This window comes from Argopecten irradians, chromosome 2 (genome assembly GCF_041381155.1).
Source record: "Argopecten irradians isolate NY chromosome 2, Ai_NY, whole genome shotgun sequence".
Taxonomy (NCBI): domain Eukaryota; kingdom Metazoa; phylum Mollusca; class Bivalvia; order Pectinida; family Pectinidae; genus Argopecten; species Argopecten irradians.
This window is the reverse complement of record NC_091135.1, coordinates 49,646,616-49,666,057: the sequence shown is the minus strand read 5'-3', so window position 1 is coordinate 49,666,057 and position 19,442 is coordinate 49,646,616. Positions and strand designations below refer to the sequence as shown.

Sequence of the window (19,442 nt, the reverse complement as noted above, 5' to 3'; positions counted from 1 at the left end):
ATAATCATACCCTGACGACGACCATCTGTCTGAAATCTCCCGTCCGCCGTTCAGAGCTACGTCATCGCAGCTAGAATTTCTGTAGTAGTTATTTATTGAACTTTGCTTATTTCACTTTCATCAAGTACAGAATCGTGACTAGTTGATTAAGCAGCAACATTCAAAATGAAGATTTTCGGATGATTTAAACACAATATCTTAAACAAACAACAAAGCTTTATTTACTAAGAAAAAAGGTGGATATTCTTCCTCACGAAGTTATATTACTAAATTGTACATAAAGTAAGAGCTTGAAACATTCAGTCTCGTGAATATATTGCGAAACAGTGATATAGACTGGTAGTGCATGTTACACTCAAACCGAAAGTAGGTTAACTTTAGATTGTCAATAATCACTGATTAAGGGGTAGATGTATATTTCAACACCCAAGGGATAGGTCAAGATAAAATTCACATATAAGCTCAAACTTAGAGTGTCACTATCAAATACAATTTTACGTTCATCGTGTGATGGGTAAAATCGGCGATATAACAATTGAGATCGATGGCGGGAAGGAGGTATATCGAGCAGGAGATGAGGTGAAGGGTGTGTGGCGCGTTAATGTAAATGAGCGCGTGACGGTTGACGATATCTATCACAGCTTCCACGGAGAGTCCTATGTGAAATGGACAGAGACCAACTCCGAAGTAAGGGCACCCGACCTTAAATTCATATCACGAGAAAAGTACACTAGGGAGATAAAATATGTTGGTAAGTTTCAGTATTTTAAACTATCATTATCATAAATTGGCGAAGCTAACAAATTACACAGGGTGTTTTTGTTAACTTGACGACTTGAATCTGCTCTTCCCTTTTGCATGATAATAAGAAATGCATCACATCAAGAAATTGAGGGACACAGCATTGTATTGAGTTTTGGTTTAATATTTATCTCTAAGCAATTTATCATATAAGGCATCAAAAGATAATGTTAGCAATTTGGCAACAATCAATGCATTATAACAGAGGTATTGGACACAATTCATAAGTTACCGTTTTACTGATAACTAATACACTCAAATATAACATAAAATTAGTCATGTATACGTAATGTTATGTTTGTTTATAATTATTGACTTATTTCTACCACAACGACGGTACATAACTCTTTATATGCAATTGCAGGATTAAATGTTTAATGTTATTCATTTAGAAAGGTCAAAGATGTCTTTTAAAAAATGCACATGATATATTTGCAAAAAAACAAGAAGTTAAACTGACGATTTTTCTTTTCAAATCTCAGTATTCGAAAAAACATCATTGGAGGCAGGGGTACATGAGTACCCGTTCAGCTATCGCTTACCAAACGACAAAATGCCATCCTCGTTTGAGGGTAAGAGAGGTTGTTCACGGTATTGGTTGTACCTGAAGATCTCCCGACCGTTGCCATGGAGAGATGTGGTCAGTGACAGATGTATCACATTTACTGATGACGTGGATATAAATCTGCAATATTATGCTGTAAGTCTTTAACTAACAAATTGTGTTGGTAAGCTGTGGTAATTTCATCTTTGTCCTTGGGAGCTATTGGATTATTTTCGGACTGCACGAGTGTTGCACATTCTGTATAAAACATTATGGAATGCGTATTTTAATAGAGAACAGACACAACACATGCATTAAACAAATATTTCCTCTTGATATTTAGAAACCACTCACAAGAAAAAAATCCACACGATTGTCAAAGATGTTGGGACTTGGTGACGCAGGGGTAGTAACTCTCACAGCCAAGATCAACAGGACTGGGTATTGTGCTGGCGAGGCGGTACCGGTTACTGGTAAGAGCTATTTTCAGTTTTCCTGCTAAAACCAACTTCTTCTCAATACGCGTGGACAAGCTATTTAGAATCATAATGACTAGGCATAGAACGTTAAATTACTGTACAATTTGAAGTCCGTCTAGTAGACAACAATTGCGAAAAAATAGCAACTCGGATGTCAGGACTCAAAAGGTCTTACCGTATTTGAGAGGAAACCGAGTCTAGTAGTGAAGATGGCTGTATATAGTGAGAAGTTAATCTATTTTAATTTTGGTATTTTCATTTGAAGTGGACGCTGTCAATTCCTCCTCGAAAGACCTGGGTAAGCTGAAGGTCTCCCTTGTACAAGAAGTGGTTTATAAAGCAAATGGAGAGCAGAAAGTAGAAAATACAGTAATTTACACGAAGACCGGATCGGATCCGATCAAACAGGTATTATTAAACATGTTTCGTGAGGGGTAGAGTTGAGGTGATGGCTTGTTTTATGATAGCTGTGAAATGATTCGGTCTGTGTCCTTTCAGATCTGTATGCTCCGGGGTTTTTGAAACAGTGTTCTCCTGTTTGGAAGGGCCTGGACCTTTACATTACCGGGTTGGTGGTTGTCTTACTTTATTTTTTCTCATCTGAGGCAGGTCATTGAGGATAGATGTGTTCTGTCAGTGGTATCGGAGGGATGAGGGATATCATTAAGGGCATACAGTTGACCCTTGACTTTCAGCAGATTCAGGAGTCAAATCAAAACTTCTCAGAAATCTGAAGAGTCAAGTCAACACAAATGACAAATAGACATATGCTTCAAACACAAGAGTTAATATGTTTTTAGGAGCCAAATTCATACTCTCTGCGATCTGCTGGATGCCTTTTTTTTCTGGACCCTCTCCCTGTCGGCCAAGCCAATTTTCTTCCTCACCCAAGGAATCGGGATGCGGTCGAGGAGGTTCCTCTGCTTGGATGTACGCTTTGTGTCTACTCCTGTCTCTTCTCAGGAAGAAATCCTGAGTATGGCAGCCCATCATCGGCCTGAGTGCTTTCAACGAGCATTGGAAATATTTTCGCTTTAAAGAGGGAGAACCTACGGAGTATAATTGATCTCGTAGGTAAGAGTATGTGGGCAACTTTGTTGATCTAAAGGATACCTATTTTCATATCTCCAAGAAGTCTGCAAGTAGCTCTGTTTCACTTGCGCCAGAAGGGTATTCCGGGCCACGTCATTCCGTCTCATCACAGCCTTGTCGGTACATCTGAAATTACTAAGCTGTTACAGGTGGTTCTGAACTATTTTCTTTCTCGGAGCATATATTTTTATATTAACTTTGATGATTCCCTCAATGCACACGATCAGGATATTCGCTTGCCCCTCTTCTGCCGGAGATAGCTATGCTTCGTTATCTCAGAAAATAATTCTTTGTGAACGGTTCCTAGGATGATTTTTCCAACAGATGACTTTCATCAGGCTCGATATTTGGTTCCAAACCTAATCAAGACGTTCATGTGGTTGGTATCTCAGACTTTTAAATTATCCCAACTCCTTCGCAGCTGTGTTCCGATTGGAATGTTTAGACATTCCTCTGCAGATGTTCGTTATCGCCGACCAGGTTTCTTTCGATACCAGTATCTAAGGAATGGGAAGCGATGCTTCCCTTAACCCGGTCAGTGAAAGACTTTGTGCCTCTTTGCGGACCAAACAGGACAATGTCCTGCGAGGAGTTCCTCTTCGAAGGCTCAGTCTTACCACGACCCTGCACACAAGTATTTCCATGACCGGGTAGGGCGCTTTCCTGGGCGTGCATATTTTGTCCGACTCTTTGGTGCACATACATTATATTCCCTAAACATTGATCTGTCCTGTTGATTATCTGTCTGGCGACGGACTTCTCTACAAACGTCAATTTTCTTTTAAGCTGTTTGGACATCTTGACTGATAACCTAGACGTAGAATGACAGAATGGTGACGGAATCCGTCGTTGTTTCAGATGGTATGGGTTTGGGACAGGTTACATGTTGATGTGATGGTCATAAACACTGAGCACGCATTTGTCTCCCGTGCTACCAGCACACAATTTAGAGTAGTTGACGCATTACCTCTGAATTGGGACGGCTTGAATGTTCAAGAGACATCATTTAAGACTTGTGAAGGGCTTCCAATGGATGGAACTGGTCCCTGTTCAAGGTCAAAATAACTAATAAAGTATCGGAATTCTAACATACAATGTGTGGTTGCTGATTTAATATTGAGAGATTGAGAATAGAATACTGTAAACCAACTATTTTTCGCGGTTGCTGAATTTCGAGATTTTCATTTAATTGTTTAAGAATGGTCTAAGATATTATTTCGCGGAGATTAACTTTTTGCGAATTTAACTTGATCGCAAAATTCTCGAAAATAAAACGCACGCTAAAGAAAGTTAGTTTAGAGTACCCACATTTGTGTTTAATTTCTATGGTTAATCAGGGACAGACGAGAAGTTGGAAAGATGAGTTAATACATATAGATGCTGTCCCCCCGTCTACCCGAATGAGGGCCTCGTACTGTCTGCTGGTCTCCTACTACATCAAGGTCAGTACAATGTCATTATGTCCATTATTTGTTTTCATGTTCTCTTGTATGAGGAGTTTTGAGTTTCTATACATATACACGTATTAAGTAAGTTTTTATTATATTATGGTGTACAAATTTTGATGATACCAACATTTGGTATCTGAGAATCTGTTTGTGAAGGTCTCTGTACTAATGAATCTCAATTCATATTTCCAGGTATATGTTGACATTTCGTTTTTGAGTGGCGGAGATCTTGTCCTCTGGTTGCCGATCACCATAGGAACATATCACCAAGGCTACAAGAAAACTGCACCAGCGACTGCTGCGACTCATAACATACCGGGTAGGTTATTCAAGTGATTGCATAATGTAGTAGTCGAATTTGGTATCATCTTTTAATGACATATGATCAAATTACTTCTTTATTATTCTTATAGTTAAATTTCATTTGTCTTTCTCTACAGTTATATAGTTTTTCTGAAATGTTTACAAAGAACTGCCATTGATTTGATCTTAGCAGTTGGACGTTCACCAGACTTTTCAGTCGTCACAGTTGGTATCTTCTGTAGGTGTATAGCTGGACTTTCCTTAAAACGTATCTCTTTTTCTGTTCCAGTGATTGATCTTTCCAATACACTGACCCACACCAGATGTAACCGAGGTTGGGAGAGGTTTAGCTTGTCAACTGACAACGCTATACCCGAATATGTTTGTTACACTCCCATGTGTGTCTATGTACCAAACTACGTGTACAAACCCAAGACTGCAGTAATTAGTCCTCTAAAACAGGTGGCCGCCAAAAAATCAGCAGCTGTTCAGGTTAAAACAGCACCAGCATCGAGACCAAAAACAGTCACATCATCTTCTTCAGCAGTTTCTGGTACAAAGGCAGTGGCTACAACAGTACCAGCTACAACGAGCCCAGCCAGGGCCCAGTCTGCAGCTTCTGGAGCTGTGGGTACAGCATCAGTGACAACTGCAGCACAGGCCTCAACGAATACCACTGGAGTCCGACCTTCTGCTGCCACTAGGTCAATGGTGTCCAAGCCTTCTGCCACACAAGCTTCCAATAGTTTGACTTCTGTCCAAGGTTCGGGATCTCCCTCTAACACAGTGGCGACAGGAACTACCGGTCGGTTAGAGCCATCTGCACCACCATTGTTCTCTGATGAAAACGAGGCCAATAAAATGACGGGGATATCTCTTCCTTCCTATGAGGAGCTATTTGGTCAGGGGGAAGCAGAAGGAAAAATCGTAAGTATCATTCGATATTGCTAAATTTAATATTTTCAATCACTGTTACAGATACTTTTGAATTCTTCATATGATATGACTTTGTTGAGAAAAGTGTCAGTTTTTTTAGTGTTTTAAATACATATTTTACTTCATATCAATTAAAAGCGTCTATTTGCATTTTAGGAAGAAGAAGACACGTCCACAGGAAAGGTCTTTTTGCTCATCCGATTCAAATCTGCAAAGCGTGAGGAATTTATCAATACCATGAAAAACTACAGTACTGGGCTACAAAAATTCCACGGCTACCTTTCAGCTCTACAACACAAGGCAAGTCATATATCCATTTTATACCAATACGATTCTAGATTGCCAGATTGCCAGTTTGTGTTTCCTATCATACATATTGCTGTCAGGTGTTTGAGGTAAAGGAAAATCAGACTGCCTTAAAGTATCTATGTAGGTAAATATAATAAAATGTTTTCATATTCTTGTAATGCAATTTAGGTCTCGACTGTGTCCATTGGTAAGTGGGAGAAGGCTAGCCTCATGGCCATCTTTACGTTTGAAAGTGACGACATGGCCCAGAACTGGCTCAAGAGTACCCCCCAAGTTTGTATGGAGGATTGGCTTGGAGGATGTGACATCCTCATTATGGAGTCGTTAGAGCCATTTCAGCAAGGTAAAACACGTCACGAGGTGTTTATCTATAGCTCTTCTGGCAAAAGCATTGGAGTATTACAATAGTTCTGGGCCCAGTTTACTTAACTGTAAAAAATTCCATAGGAAATATTACAACCGTTACGATTTCCTTTTGTTATGTTTTCATATGGGGATTTTAAGTTAAGGAATGCTGTTGAAACTGGGGCCCCAAGGTCCTTCTCATAAATGAAAGATGAGGACCACTATTGGAACTAGAACTGAATAAGACGCTACTTGTCCAGAGATATTGAAAATAAAAAGAAAAAAGAAAAAAAGAGGCTTAAGTAATGGATAGAAGCCAAAGACAGCTCATTTTTTCACATTATAGACCGTTTTAGGATTCTACCCTTCCTAAAACATGGCCCTTTGTATTAATATTGGACAGTAACATTGTCCGTTCACAACAATGTAAACAAACCAATTATTGTATTAACGAACTTTCTTTTGCTGGCAAATGAAAACATATTGAACAAACTGTTTTTATCTTTATTTCTAGATCACCAAATTCTGTCTATATCCAATACAGTGGTAAAAGTTGATGAAACAAACGAGGATTTCATACGATACAAATATATTCTCAACGAATTCCTGAAACCAGCCAGGTAAAAACTTGCGTAAAATTATTACACTCCAGCAATTACAGGTGTTTGTTGTGTACATAAACAATGGCACCATTGACATAGAATTTATAATGTAATTATTATATAAAGTATGGGGAACTAAATCACTTCACTAACTGAAATAAAGCAAAGGGATGTTGCCTCATTACCGATTTCCAACTGTATAAGTATTGTTTAAACTACACATTATTTCTTATTGTAGCCAGTATAAACTATTTTAATGTTATTGGTAACTTCGTCCTTCTCTCTTATCTCATTCGGCTCAGTCGGATTTTCTACTCGGTATCCTTTCTGTACTAAACATTGATGGTGTTTCAGGATAAGACTCGGTGGTGTATGTGTTGCAAAATCGAAGACGACAAAATGTTTACGTGGCCATTGGGATATGAAACTGGAAGACGGTGTCACAATTCTGTCCTGGCCTACCCTGGCTATCATGAGACAATATAGGACCACTGTAGATCCCGGTAAGTTCTGTCCCTATCTGTCACAATTCTGCCCTGGCCTACTCTGGATATCATGAGACAATATAGGACCACTGTAGATCCCGGTAAGTTCTGTCCCTCTCTGTCACAATTCTGTCCTGGCCTACCCTGGCTATCATGAGATAATATAGGACCACTGTAGATCCCGGTAAGTTCTGTCCCTCTCTGTCACAGTTCTGTCCTGGCCTACCTTGGCTATCATGAGATAATATAAGACCACTGTAGATCCCGGTAAGTTCTGTCCCTCTCTGTCACAGTTCTGTCCTGGCCTACCCTGGCTATCATGAGATAATATAAGACCACTGTAGATCCCGGTAAGTTCTGTCCCTCTCTGTCACAGTTCTGTCCTGGCCTACCCTGGCTATCATGAGATAATATAAGACCACTGTAGATCCCGGTAAGTTCTGTCCCTCTCTGTCACAATTCTGTCCTGGCCTACCCTGGCTATCATGAGACAATATAGACCACTGTAGATCCCGGTAAGTTCTGTCCCTCTCTGTCACAATTCTGTCCTGGCCTACCCTGGCTATCATGAGACAATATAGGACCACTGTAGATCCCGGTAAGTTCTGTCCCTCTCTGTCACAATTCTGTCCTGGCCTACCCTGGCTATCATGAGATAATATAAGACCACTGTAGATCCCGGTACGTTCTGTCCCTCTCTGTCACAATTCTGTCCTGGCCTACCCTGGCTATCATGAGATAATATAAGACCACTGTAGATCCCGGTACGTTCTGTCCCTCTCTGTCTCAGTTCTGTCCTGGCCTACCCTGGCTATCATGAGATAATATAAGAACACTGTAGATCCCGGTAAGTTCTGTCCCTCTCTGTCTCAGTTCTGTCCTGGCCTACCCTGGCTATCATGAGATAATATAAGACCACTGTAGATCCCGGTAAGTTCTGTCCCTCTCTGTCACAGTTCTGTCCTGGCCTACCCTGGCTATCATGAGATAATATAGGACCACTGTAGATCCCGGTAAGTTCTGTCCCTCTCTGTCACAATTCTGTCCTGGCCTACCCTGGCTATCATGAGATAATATATATCATGACCACTGTAGATCCCGGTAAGTTCTGTCCCTCTCTGTCACAATTCTGTCCTGGCCTACCCTGGCTATCATGAGATAATATAAGACCACTGTAGATCCCGGTAAGTTCTGTCCCTCTCTGTCACAATTCTGTCCTGGCCTACCCTGGCTATCATGAGATAATATAAGACCACTGTAGATCCCGGTAAGTTCTGTCCCTCTCTGTCACAATTCTGTCCTGGCCTACCCTGGCTATCATGAGACAATATAGGACCACTGTAGATCCCGGTAAGTTCTGTCCCTCTCTGTCACAATTCTGTCCTGGCCTACCCTGGCTATCATGAGATAATATAGGACCACTGTAGATCCCGGTAAGTTCTGTCCCTCTCTGTCACAATTCTGTCCTGGCCTACCCTGGCTATCATGAGATAATATAAGACCACTGTAGATCCCGGTAAGTTCTGTCCCTCTCTGTCACAATTCTGTCCTGGCCTACCCTGGCTATCATGAGATAATATATGGACCACTGTAGAGCCATCAATGTCCTTAGACTGTCCCTCTCTGTCACAATTCTGTCCTGGCCTACCCTGGCTATCATGAGACAATATAGGACCACTGTAGATCCCGGTAAGTTCTGTCCCTCTCTGTCACAATTCTGTCCTGGCCTACTCTGGATATCATGAGACATTATAAGACCACTGTAGATCCCAGTAAGTTCTGTCCCTCTCTGTCACAATTCTGTCCTGGCCTACCCTGGCTATCATGAGACAATATAGGACCACTGTAGATCCCGGTAAGTTCTGTCCCTCTCTGTCACAATTCTGTCCTGGCCTACCCTGGCTATCATGAGACAATATAGGACCACTGTAGATCCCGGTAAGTTCTGTCCCTCTCTGTCACAATTCTGTCCTGGCCTACCCTGGCTATCATGAGACAATATATGACCACTGTAGATCCCGGTAAGTTCTGTCCCTCTCTGTCACAATTCTGTCCTGGCCTACCCTGGCTATCATGAGACAATATAGGACCACTGTAGATCCCGGTAAGTTCTGTCCCTCTCTGTCACAATTCTGTCCTGGCCTACCCTGGCTATCATGAGACAATATATGACCACTGTAGATCCCGGTAAGTTCTGTCCCTCTCTGTCACAATTCTGTCCTGGCCTACCCTGGCTATCATGAGACAATATAGACCACTGTAGATCCCGGTAAGTTCTGTCCCTCTCTGTCACAATTCTGTCCTGGCCTACCCTGGCTATCATGAGACAATATAGGACCACTGTAGATCCCGGTAAGTTCTGTCCCTCTCTGTCACAATTCTGTCCTGGCCTACTCTGGATATCATGAGACATTATAAGACCACTGTAGATTCCAGTAAGTTCTGTCCCTCTCTGTCACAATTCTGTCCTGGCCTACCCTGGCTATCATGAGACAATATAGGACCACTGTAGATCCCGGTAAGTTCTGTCCCTCTCTGTCACAATTCTGTCCTGGCCTACCTGGCTATCATGAGACAATATAAGACCACTGTAGATCCGGTAAGTTCTGTCCCTCTCTGTCACAATTCTGTCCTGGCCTACCCTGGCTATAGAGAATATAGGACAATATAGGACCACTGTAGATCCCGGTAAGTTCTGTCCCTCTCTGTCACAATTCTCCTGTCCTGGCCTAACAGCCATCTGTCCTAGACATTCCCCTCTGTCACATTCTGTCCTGGCCTACCTGGCTATCATGAGACAATATAGGACCACTGTAGATCCCGGTAAGTTCTGTCCCTCTCTGTCACAATTCTGTCCTGGCCTACCCTGGCTATCATGAGACAATATATAAGACCACTGTAGATCCCGGTAAGTTCTGTCCCTCTCTGTCACAATTCTGTCCTGGCCTACCCTGGCTATCATGAGACAATATAGGACCACTGTAGATCCCGGTAAGTTCTGTCCCTCTCTGTCACAATTCTGTCCTGGCCTACCCTGGCTATCATGAGAAATATAGACCACTGTAGATCCCGGTAAGTTCCTCTCTGTCACAATTCTGTCCTGGCCTACCCTGGCTATCATGAGACAATATAAGACCACTGTAGATCCCGGTAAGTTCTGTCCCTCTCTGTCACAATTCTGTCCTGGCCTACCTGGCTATCATGAGACAAATATAGACCACTGTAGATCCCGGTAAGTTCTGTCCCTCTTTGTCACAATTCTTCCCTGGGCCTAACTCTGACGGTTTCCCTTCCTTCCTAAACAGCCATCAATGTCCTTAGACATTCCCTCTCTGTCACAATTCTGTCCTGGGCCTAACTCCGACGGTTTCTCTTCCTTCCTAAACAGCCATAAATGTCCTTAGACATTCCCTCTCTGTCACAATTCTGCCCTGGGCCTAACTCCGACCGGTTTCTCTTCCTTCCTAAACAGCCATAATGTCCTTAGACATTCCCTCTCTGTCACAATTCTGTCTGCCTAACTCCGACGTTTCTCTACCTTGGCTATCATGAGACAATATAGACCATTCGCCTGTAAATCCCTGGCTAAGTTCTGTCCCTCTTTGTCACAATTCCTTCTGTCCTGGGCCTAACTCTGACGGTTTCTCTTCCTTCCTAAACAGCCATAAATGTCCTTAGACATTCCCTCTCTGTCACAATTCTGCCCTGGACCTAACTCCGACGGTTTCTCTTCTTTCCTAAACAGCCATAATTGTTCTTAGACATTCCCTCTCTGTCACAATTCTGTCTTGCCTAATCTCTGGCCTTGACACGGTTGGCTCTCTTCCTTCTACACTATAGGACCACTGTAAATGGGAAAGCTTAGACATTCCCTCTCTGTCACAATTCTGTCCTGGGCCTAAAATCTCACGACGGTTTCTCTTCCATGACCTAAACAGCCATAAATGTCCTTAGACATTCCTATCCTCGATGACCTGTCACAATTCTGACCTGGGCACTAACACTCCTGCTCTGTCCTTACAACAGTATATTTGTTCTTAGACTGACCCTCTCTGTCACCTGTCTTGCCTAATCTGTCCTTACACAGTATATTCTGTACTGACCTCACCTGACTGTCCTTACACAGTATATCTGTACTGACCTACCTGACCCTTAGACATTAAAGGGTACTGACCTCTGACTGTCCTTACTCACAGTATATTCTGTACTGACCTCACCTGACTGTCCTTACACAGTATATTCTGTACTGACCTCACATGACTGTCCTTACACAGTATATTCTGTACTGACCTCACCTGACTGTCCTTACACAGTATATTCTGTACTGACCTCACCTGACTGTCCTTACACAGTATATTCTGTACTGACCTCGTCTGACTGTCCTTACACAGTATATTCTGTACTGACCTCACCTGACTGTCCTTACACAGTATATTCTGTACTGACCTCACCTGACTGTCCTTACACAGTATATTTGTACTCTGTACTGACCTGACCTCCTGACTGTCCTTACACAGTATATTCTGTACTGACCTCACCTGACTGTCCTTACACAGTATATTCTGTACTGACCTCGTCTGACTGTCCTTACACAGTATATTCTGTACTGACCTCACCTGACTGTCCTTACACAGTATATTCTGTACTGACCTCACCTGACTGTCCTTACACAGTATATTCTGTACTGACCTCACCTGACTGTCCTTACACAGTATATTCTGTACTGACCTCACCTGACTGTCCTTACACAGTATATTCTGTACTGACCTCACCTGACTGTCCTTACACAGTATATTCTGTACTGACCTCGTCTGACTGTCCTTACACAGTATATTCTGTACTGACCTCGACCTGACTGTCCTTACACAGTATATTCTGTACTGACCTCACCTGACTGTCCTTACACAGTATATTCTGTACTGACCTCACCTGACTGTCCTTACACAGTATATTCTGTACTGACCTCACCTGACTGTCCTTACACAGTATATTCTGTACTGACCTCACTGACTGTCCTTACACAGTATATTCTGTACTGACCTCACCTGACTGTCCTTACACAGTATATTCTGTACTGACCTCACCTGACTGTCCTTACACAGTATATTCTGTACTGACCTCGCTGACTGTCCTTACACAGTATATTCTGTACTGACCTCACCTGACTGTCCTTACACAGTATATTCTGTACTGACCTCACCTGACTGTCCTTACACAGTATATTCTGTACTGACCTCACCTGACTGTCCTTACACAGTATATTCTGTACTGACCTACCTCTCCTGACTGTCCTTACACAGTATATTCTGTACTGACCTCGTCTGACTGTCCTTACACAGTATATTCTGTACTGACCTCACCTGACTGTCCTTACACAGTATATTCTGTACTGACCTCTCACCTGACTGTCCTTACACAGTATATTCTGTACTGACCTCACCTGACTGTCCTTACACAGTATATTCTGTACTGACCTCGTCTGACTGTCCTTACACAGTATATTCTGTACTGACCTCACCTGACTGTCCTTACACAGTATATTCTGTACTGACCTCACCTGACTGTCCTTACACAGTATATTCTGTACTGACCTCACCTGACTGTCCTTACACAGTATATTCTGTACTGACCTCGTCTGACTGTCCTTACACAGTATATTCTGTACTGACCTCGTCTGACTGTCCTTACACAGTATATTCTGTACTGACCTCGTCTGACTGTCCTTACACAGTATATTCTGTACTGACCTCACCTGACTGTCCTTACACAGTATATTCTGTACTGACCTCACCTGACTGTCCTTACACAGTATATTCTGTACTGACCTCGTCCTGACTGTCCTTACACAGTATATTCTGTACTGACCTCACCTGACTGTCCTTACACAGTATATTCTGTACTGACCTCACCTGACTGTCCTTACACAGTATATTCTGTACTGACCTCACCTGACTGTCCTTACACAGTATATTCTGTACTGACCTCACCTGACTGTCCTTACACAGTATATTCTGTACTGACCTCACCTGACTGTCCTTACACAGTATATTCTGTACTGACCTCACCTGACTGTCCTTACACAGTATATTCTGTACTGACCTCACCTGACTGTCCTTACACAGTATATTCTGTACTGACCTCACCTGACTGTCCTTACACAGTATATTCTGTACTGACCTCACCTGACTGTCCTTACACAGTATATTCTGTACTGACCTCGCCTGACTGTCCTTACACAGTATATTCTGTACTGACCTCACCTGACTGTCCTTACACAGTATATTCTGTACTGACCTCACCTGACTGTCCTTACACAGTATATTCTGTACTGACCTCACCTGACTGTCCTTACACAGTATATTCTGTACTGACCTCACCTGACTGTCCTTACACAGTATATTCTGTACTGACCTCACCTGACTGTCCTTACACAGTATATTCTGTACTGACCTCACCTGACTGTCCTTACACAGTATATTCTGTACTGACCTCACCTGACTGTCCTTACACAGTATATTCTGTACTGACCTCACCTGACTGTCCTTACACAGTATATTCTGTACTGACCTCACCTGACTGTCCTTACACAGTATATTCTGTACTGACCTCACCTGACTGTCCTTACACAGTATATTCTGTACTGACCTCACCTGACTGTCCTTACACAGTATATTCTGTACTGACCTCACCTGACTGTCCTTACACAGTATATTCTGTACTGACCTCACCTGACTGTCCTTACACAGTATATTCTGTACAGACCTCGCCGGACTGTCCTTACACAGTATATTCTGTACTGACCTCACCTGACTGTCCTTACACAGTATATTCTGTACTGACCTCACCTGACTGTCCTTACACAGTATATTCTGTACTGACCTCACCTGACTGTCCTTACACAGTATATTCTGTACTGACCTCGCCTGACTGTCCTTACACAGTATATTCTGTACTGACCTCACCTGACTGTCCTTACACAGTATATTCTGTACTGACCTCACCTGACTGTCCTTACACAGTATATTCTGTACTGACCTCACCTGACTGTCCTTACACAGTATATTCTGTACTGACCTCACCTGACTGTCCTTACACAGTATATTCTGTACTGACCTCACCTGACTGTCCTTACACAGTATATTCTGTACTGACCTCACCTGACTGTCCTTACACAGTATATTCTGTACTGACCTCACCTGACTGTCCTTACACAGTATATTCTGTACTGACCTCACCTGACTGTCCTTACACAGTATATTCTGTACTGACCTCACCTGACTGTCCTTACACAGTATATTCTGTACTGACCTCACCTTACTGTCCTTACACAGTATATTATGAACTGACCTCACCTGACTGTCCTTACACAGTATATTCTGTAGTGACCTCACCTGACTGTCCTTACACAGTATATTCTGTACTGACCTCACCTGACTGTCCTTACACCTCCACTGTCCTTACACAGTATATTCTGTACTGACCTCACCTGACTGTCCTTACACAGTATATTCTGTACTGACCTCACCTGACTGTCCTTACACAGTATATTCTGTACTGACCTCACCTGACTGTCCTTACACAGTATATTCTGTACTGACCTCACCTGACTGTCCTTACACAGTATATTCTGTACTGACCTCACCTGACTGTCCTTACACAGTATATTCTGTACTGACCTCACCTGACTGTCCTTACACAGTATATTCTGTACTGACCTCACCTGACTGTCCTTACACAGTATATTCTGTACTGACCTCACCTGACTGTCCTTACACAGTATATTCTGTACTGACCTCACCTGACTGTCCTTACACAGTATATTCTGTACTGACCTCACCTGACTGTCCTTACACAGTATATTCTGTACTGACCTCACCTGACTGTCCTTACACAGTATATTCTGTACTGACCTCACCTGACTGTCCTTACACAGTATATTCTGTACTGACCTCACCTGACTGTCCTTACACAGTATATTCTGTACTGACCTCACATGACTGTCCTTACACAGTATATTCTGTACTGACCTCACCTGACTGTCCTTACACAGTATATTCTGTACTGACCTCACCTGACTGTCCTTACACAGTATATTCTGTACTGACCTCACCTGACTGTCCTTACACAGTATATTCTGTACTGACCTCACCTGATTGTCCTTACACAGTATATTCTGTACTGACCTCACCTGACTGTCCTTACACAGTATATTCTGTACTGACCTCGTCTGACTGTCCTTACACAGTATATTCTGTACTGACCTCACCTGACTGTCCTTACACAGTATATTCTGTACTGACCTCGCCTGACTGTCCTTACACAGTATATTCTGTACTGACCTCACCTGACTGTCCTTACACAGTATATTCTGTACTGACCTCACCTGACTGTCCTTACACAGTATATTCTGTACTGACCTCACCTGACTGTCCTTACACAGTATATTCTGTACTGACCTCACCTGACTGTCCTTACACAGTATATTCTGTACTGACCTCACCTGACTGTCCTTACACAGTATATTCTGTACTGACCTCACCTGACTGTCCTTACACAGTATATTCTGTACTGACCTCACCTGACTGTCCTTACACAGTATATTCTGTACTGACCTCACCTGACTGTCCTTACACAGTATATTCTGTACTGACCTCACCTGACTGTCCTTACACAGTATATTCTGTACTGACCTCACCTCGACTGACTGTCCTTACACAGTATATTCTGTACTGACCTCACCTGACTGTCCTTACACAGTATATTCTGTACTGACCTCACCTGACTGTCCTTACACAGTATATTCTGTACTGACCTCACCTGACTGTCCTTACACAGTATATTCTGTACTGACCTCACCTGACTGTCCTTACACAGTATATTCTGTACTGACCTCGCCTGACTGTCCTTACACAGTATATTCTGTACTGACCTCACCTGACTGTCCTTACACAGTATATTCTGTACTGACCTCACCTGACTGTCCTTACACAGTATATTCTGTACTGACCTCGTCTGACTGTCCTTACACAGTATATTCTGTACTGACCTCGTCTGACTGTCCTTACACAGTATATTCTGTACTGACCTCACCTGACTGTCCTTACACAGTATATTCTGTACTGACCTCACCTGACTGTCCTTACACAGTATATTCTGTACTGACCTCACCTGACTGTCCTTACACAGTATATTCTGTACTGACCTCGCCTGACTGTCCTTACACAGTATATTCTGTACTGACCTCCTGACTGTCCTTACACAGTATATTCTGTACTGACCTCACCTGACTGTCCTTACACAGTATATTCTGTACTGACCTCACCTGACTGTCCTTACACAGTATATTCTGTACTGACCCCTGACTGTCCTTACACGTATATTCTGTACTGACCTCACTGACTGTCCTTACACAGTATATTCTGTACTGACCTCACCTGACTGTCCTTACACAGTATATATTCTGTACTGACCTCACCTGACTGTCCTTACACAGTATATTCTGTACTGACCTCACCTGACTGTCCTTACACAGTATATTCTGTACTGACCTCACCTGACTGTCCTTACACAGTATATTCTGTACTGACCTCACCTGACTGTCCTTACACAGTATATTCTGTACTGACCTCACCTGACTGTCCTTACACAGTATATTCTGTACTGACCTCACCTGACTGTCCTTACTGTATATTCTGTACTGACTCACCTGACTGTCCTTACACAGTATATTCTGTACTGACCTCACCTGACTGTCCTTACACAGTATATTCTGTACTGACCTCACCTGACTGTCCTTACACAGTATATTCTGTACTGACCTCGCCTGACTGTCCTTACCCAGTCTATTCTGTACTGACCTCGTCTGACTGTCCTTACACAGTATATTCTGTACTGACCTCGCCTGACTGTCCTTACACAGTATATTCTGTACTGACCTCGCCTGACTGTCCTTACACAGTATATTCTGTACTGACCTCACCTGACTGTCCTTACACAGTATATTCTGTACTGACCTCACCTGACTGTCCTTACACAGTATATTCTGTACTGACCTCACCTGACTGTCCTTACACAGTATATTCTGTACTGACCTCGTCTGACTGTCCTTACACAGTATATTCTGTACTGACCTCACCTGACTGTCCTTACCCAGTATATTCTGTACTGACCTCACCTGACTGTCCTTACCCAGTATATTCTGTACTGACCTCACCTGACTGTCCTTACCCAGTATATTCTGTACTGACCTCACCTGACTGTCCTTACACAGTATATTCTGTACTGACCTCGTCTGACTGTCCTTACATAGTATATTCTGTACTGACCTCGCCGGACTGTCCTTACACAGTATATTCTGTACTGACCTCGCCGGACTGTCCTTACACAGTATATTCTGTACTGACCTCGTCCGACTGTCCTTACACCGTATATTCTGAAAAAATCATGCTTAGTTTCCTTATTTTATGATGAAAATGAAATTAAGCAAAGAAAACATTCTGAATCTTCAGATATCTACCAGGAAAGTGTAGCTCTCCGAGGCAAGGCATATGATGTTGTGCTGTCTGTAGCCATACAGCTCGGGCCCCTCCCCAACCTCACCAAAGGGGAAGATTGATGTGAACATTGCAAAAAAAACAACAAGGCATACTTACCAGTATTACCTCAGCAGAGATAAAAAAGAATCAGCCACGAACACAAATGAAGATTTCGTTGAAAGGGATATTTTCTTACGGTTTAAATCCGCCAAAATGAAACTATAATTCCTTCACTTTTGTTGTCAGAATGGTGTAAGAATCTACGAAATTTTATACATGTAAATGAAAAAATATATTGTAACTGATTAAAGATTTATTTCCAATTCCGATATAATATTTTGTGTCACCGTGGAACATTTGTTCCAAATGAAAATAAAAAAGTGGAATTATTTCAACAGGTACTTAAGGTTATGTACTAAAATGGCAATTGCAACGTATGTGAATATCGTTTCTTTGTTAATAATATTTCGGTGACCGCAGTTTCGATGTACGACAAAAGAATCGATGTCCGCGCAATTCACAGAGGGCCAACTCAATGAAAATGGATGTTGTCATACATTTGTATTGTATTTGGTGGATGGACTGATGAATATATGACAGTCATGTGATTTTTTTTAGAAAATACGAGATTTGAAAAATCATTAAAAAAATCGGGATATTTACTATAAAACAGAGAAAGTCCCTGTTTCATAGTAAATATCCAGATTAAAAAAAATCAAATCTCGTATTTTCTGAAAAAATCATATGACTTTCATGTACTCATCAGTCAATCCACCAAATACAAAAAGATGTATGACAACATCCATTTTTATTGAGTTGACCCCCTGTGGTGTGAATACTCATTATTTTGCTTACTCTTGTCGCTAAAGCCAAAATTCTTATATATTTATATATAAAAACGTCTGTAGATATCAGTAGTTTAGTTGTTTTTTTAATAATCCTGATATTGGACCTGTGCATAAAATGTATTAAATGATGCCGTCCCTCTGTCATTATTCGATTTGACCAGGGATTTATCACACCATATTGACCTCAACAAAGAATCATAGTTTGTTTTTGTTTTTTGTTTAATTAACGTCCTATTAACAGCTATGGTCATGTAAGGACGGTCTCCCATGTATGCTACATGTGTTGCGTGTATGTTGTGCGAGGATGCGTGTTTTGGGAGACTGCGGTATATTCATGTAGTGTCTTCTTGTATAGTGGAATTGTTGCCCTTTTTATAGTGCTATATCACTGAAGCATGCCGCTGAAGACACCAAGCAACACACCCCACCCGGTCACATTATAATGACAACGGGTGAACCAGTCGTCCCGCTCACTGTATGCTGAGCGCTAAGTAGTAGCAGAAACTACCACTTTTATAGACTTTGGTGTGTCACGGCCAGGGGGACAGAACCCAGAGCCTTCCTCACAGGTGCGAACGTTCAACTCAAGGCCAAAAGTGAGGCAGTGCTGAGGCAGTGCTAAGGGAGGCATTATGAAAGATTAAGTCAGCTAGGAAGAAGAGAAAAAGATATCCTTAATTTAGTCGCCTTTTACGATCATGCAATAGGGGCGGCA

At 42.2% G+C, this 19,442-nt stretch overlaps 1 protein-coding gene across 1 annotated transcript; it reads left to right on the top strand.

The window, feature by feature from the left end:
- LOC138315804 (uncharacterized) lies at window positions 1–18,790 on the top strand. Its single transcript, XM_069257076.1, has 12 exons — window positions 1–751; window positions 1,284–1,501; window positions 1,689–1,818; window positions 2,090–2,232; window positions 4,254–4,358; window positions 4,557–4,683; window positions 4,957–5,594; window positions 5,760–5,903; window positions 6,081–6,255; window positions 6,772–6,877; window positions 7,214–7,362; window positions 17,853–18,790. Exons 1-12 carry the CDS (start codon window positions 511–513, stop codon window positions 17,957–17,959), a joined length of 2,283 nt encoding a protein of 760 aa, XP_069113177.1. The 5' UTR covers window positions 1–510; the 3' UTR covers window positions 17,960–18,790.
- Window positions 18,791–19,442: the final 652 nt, after the last annotated feature.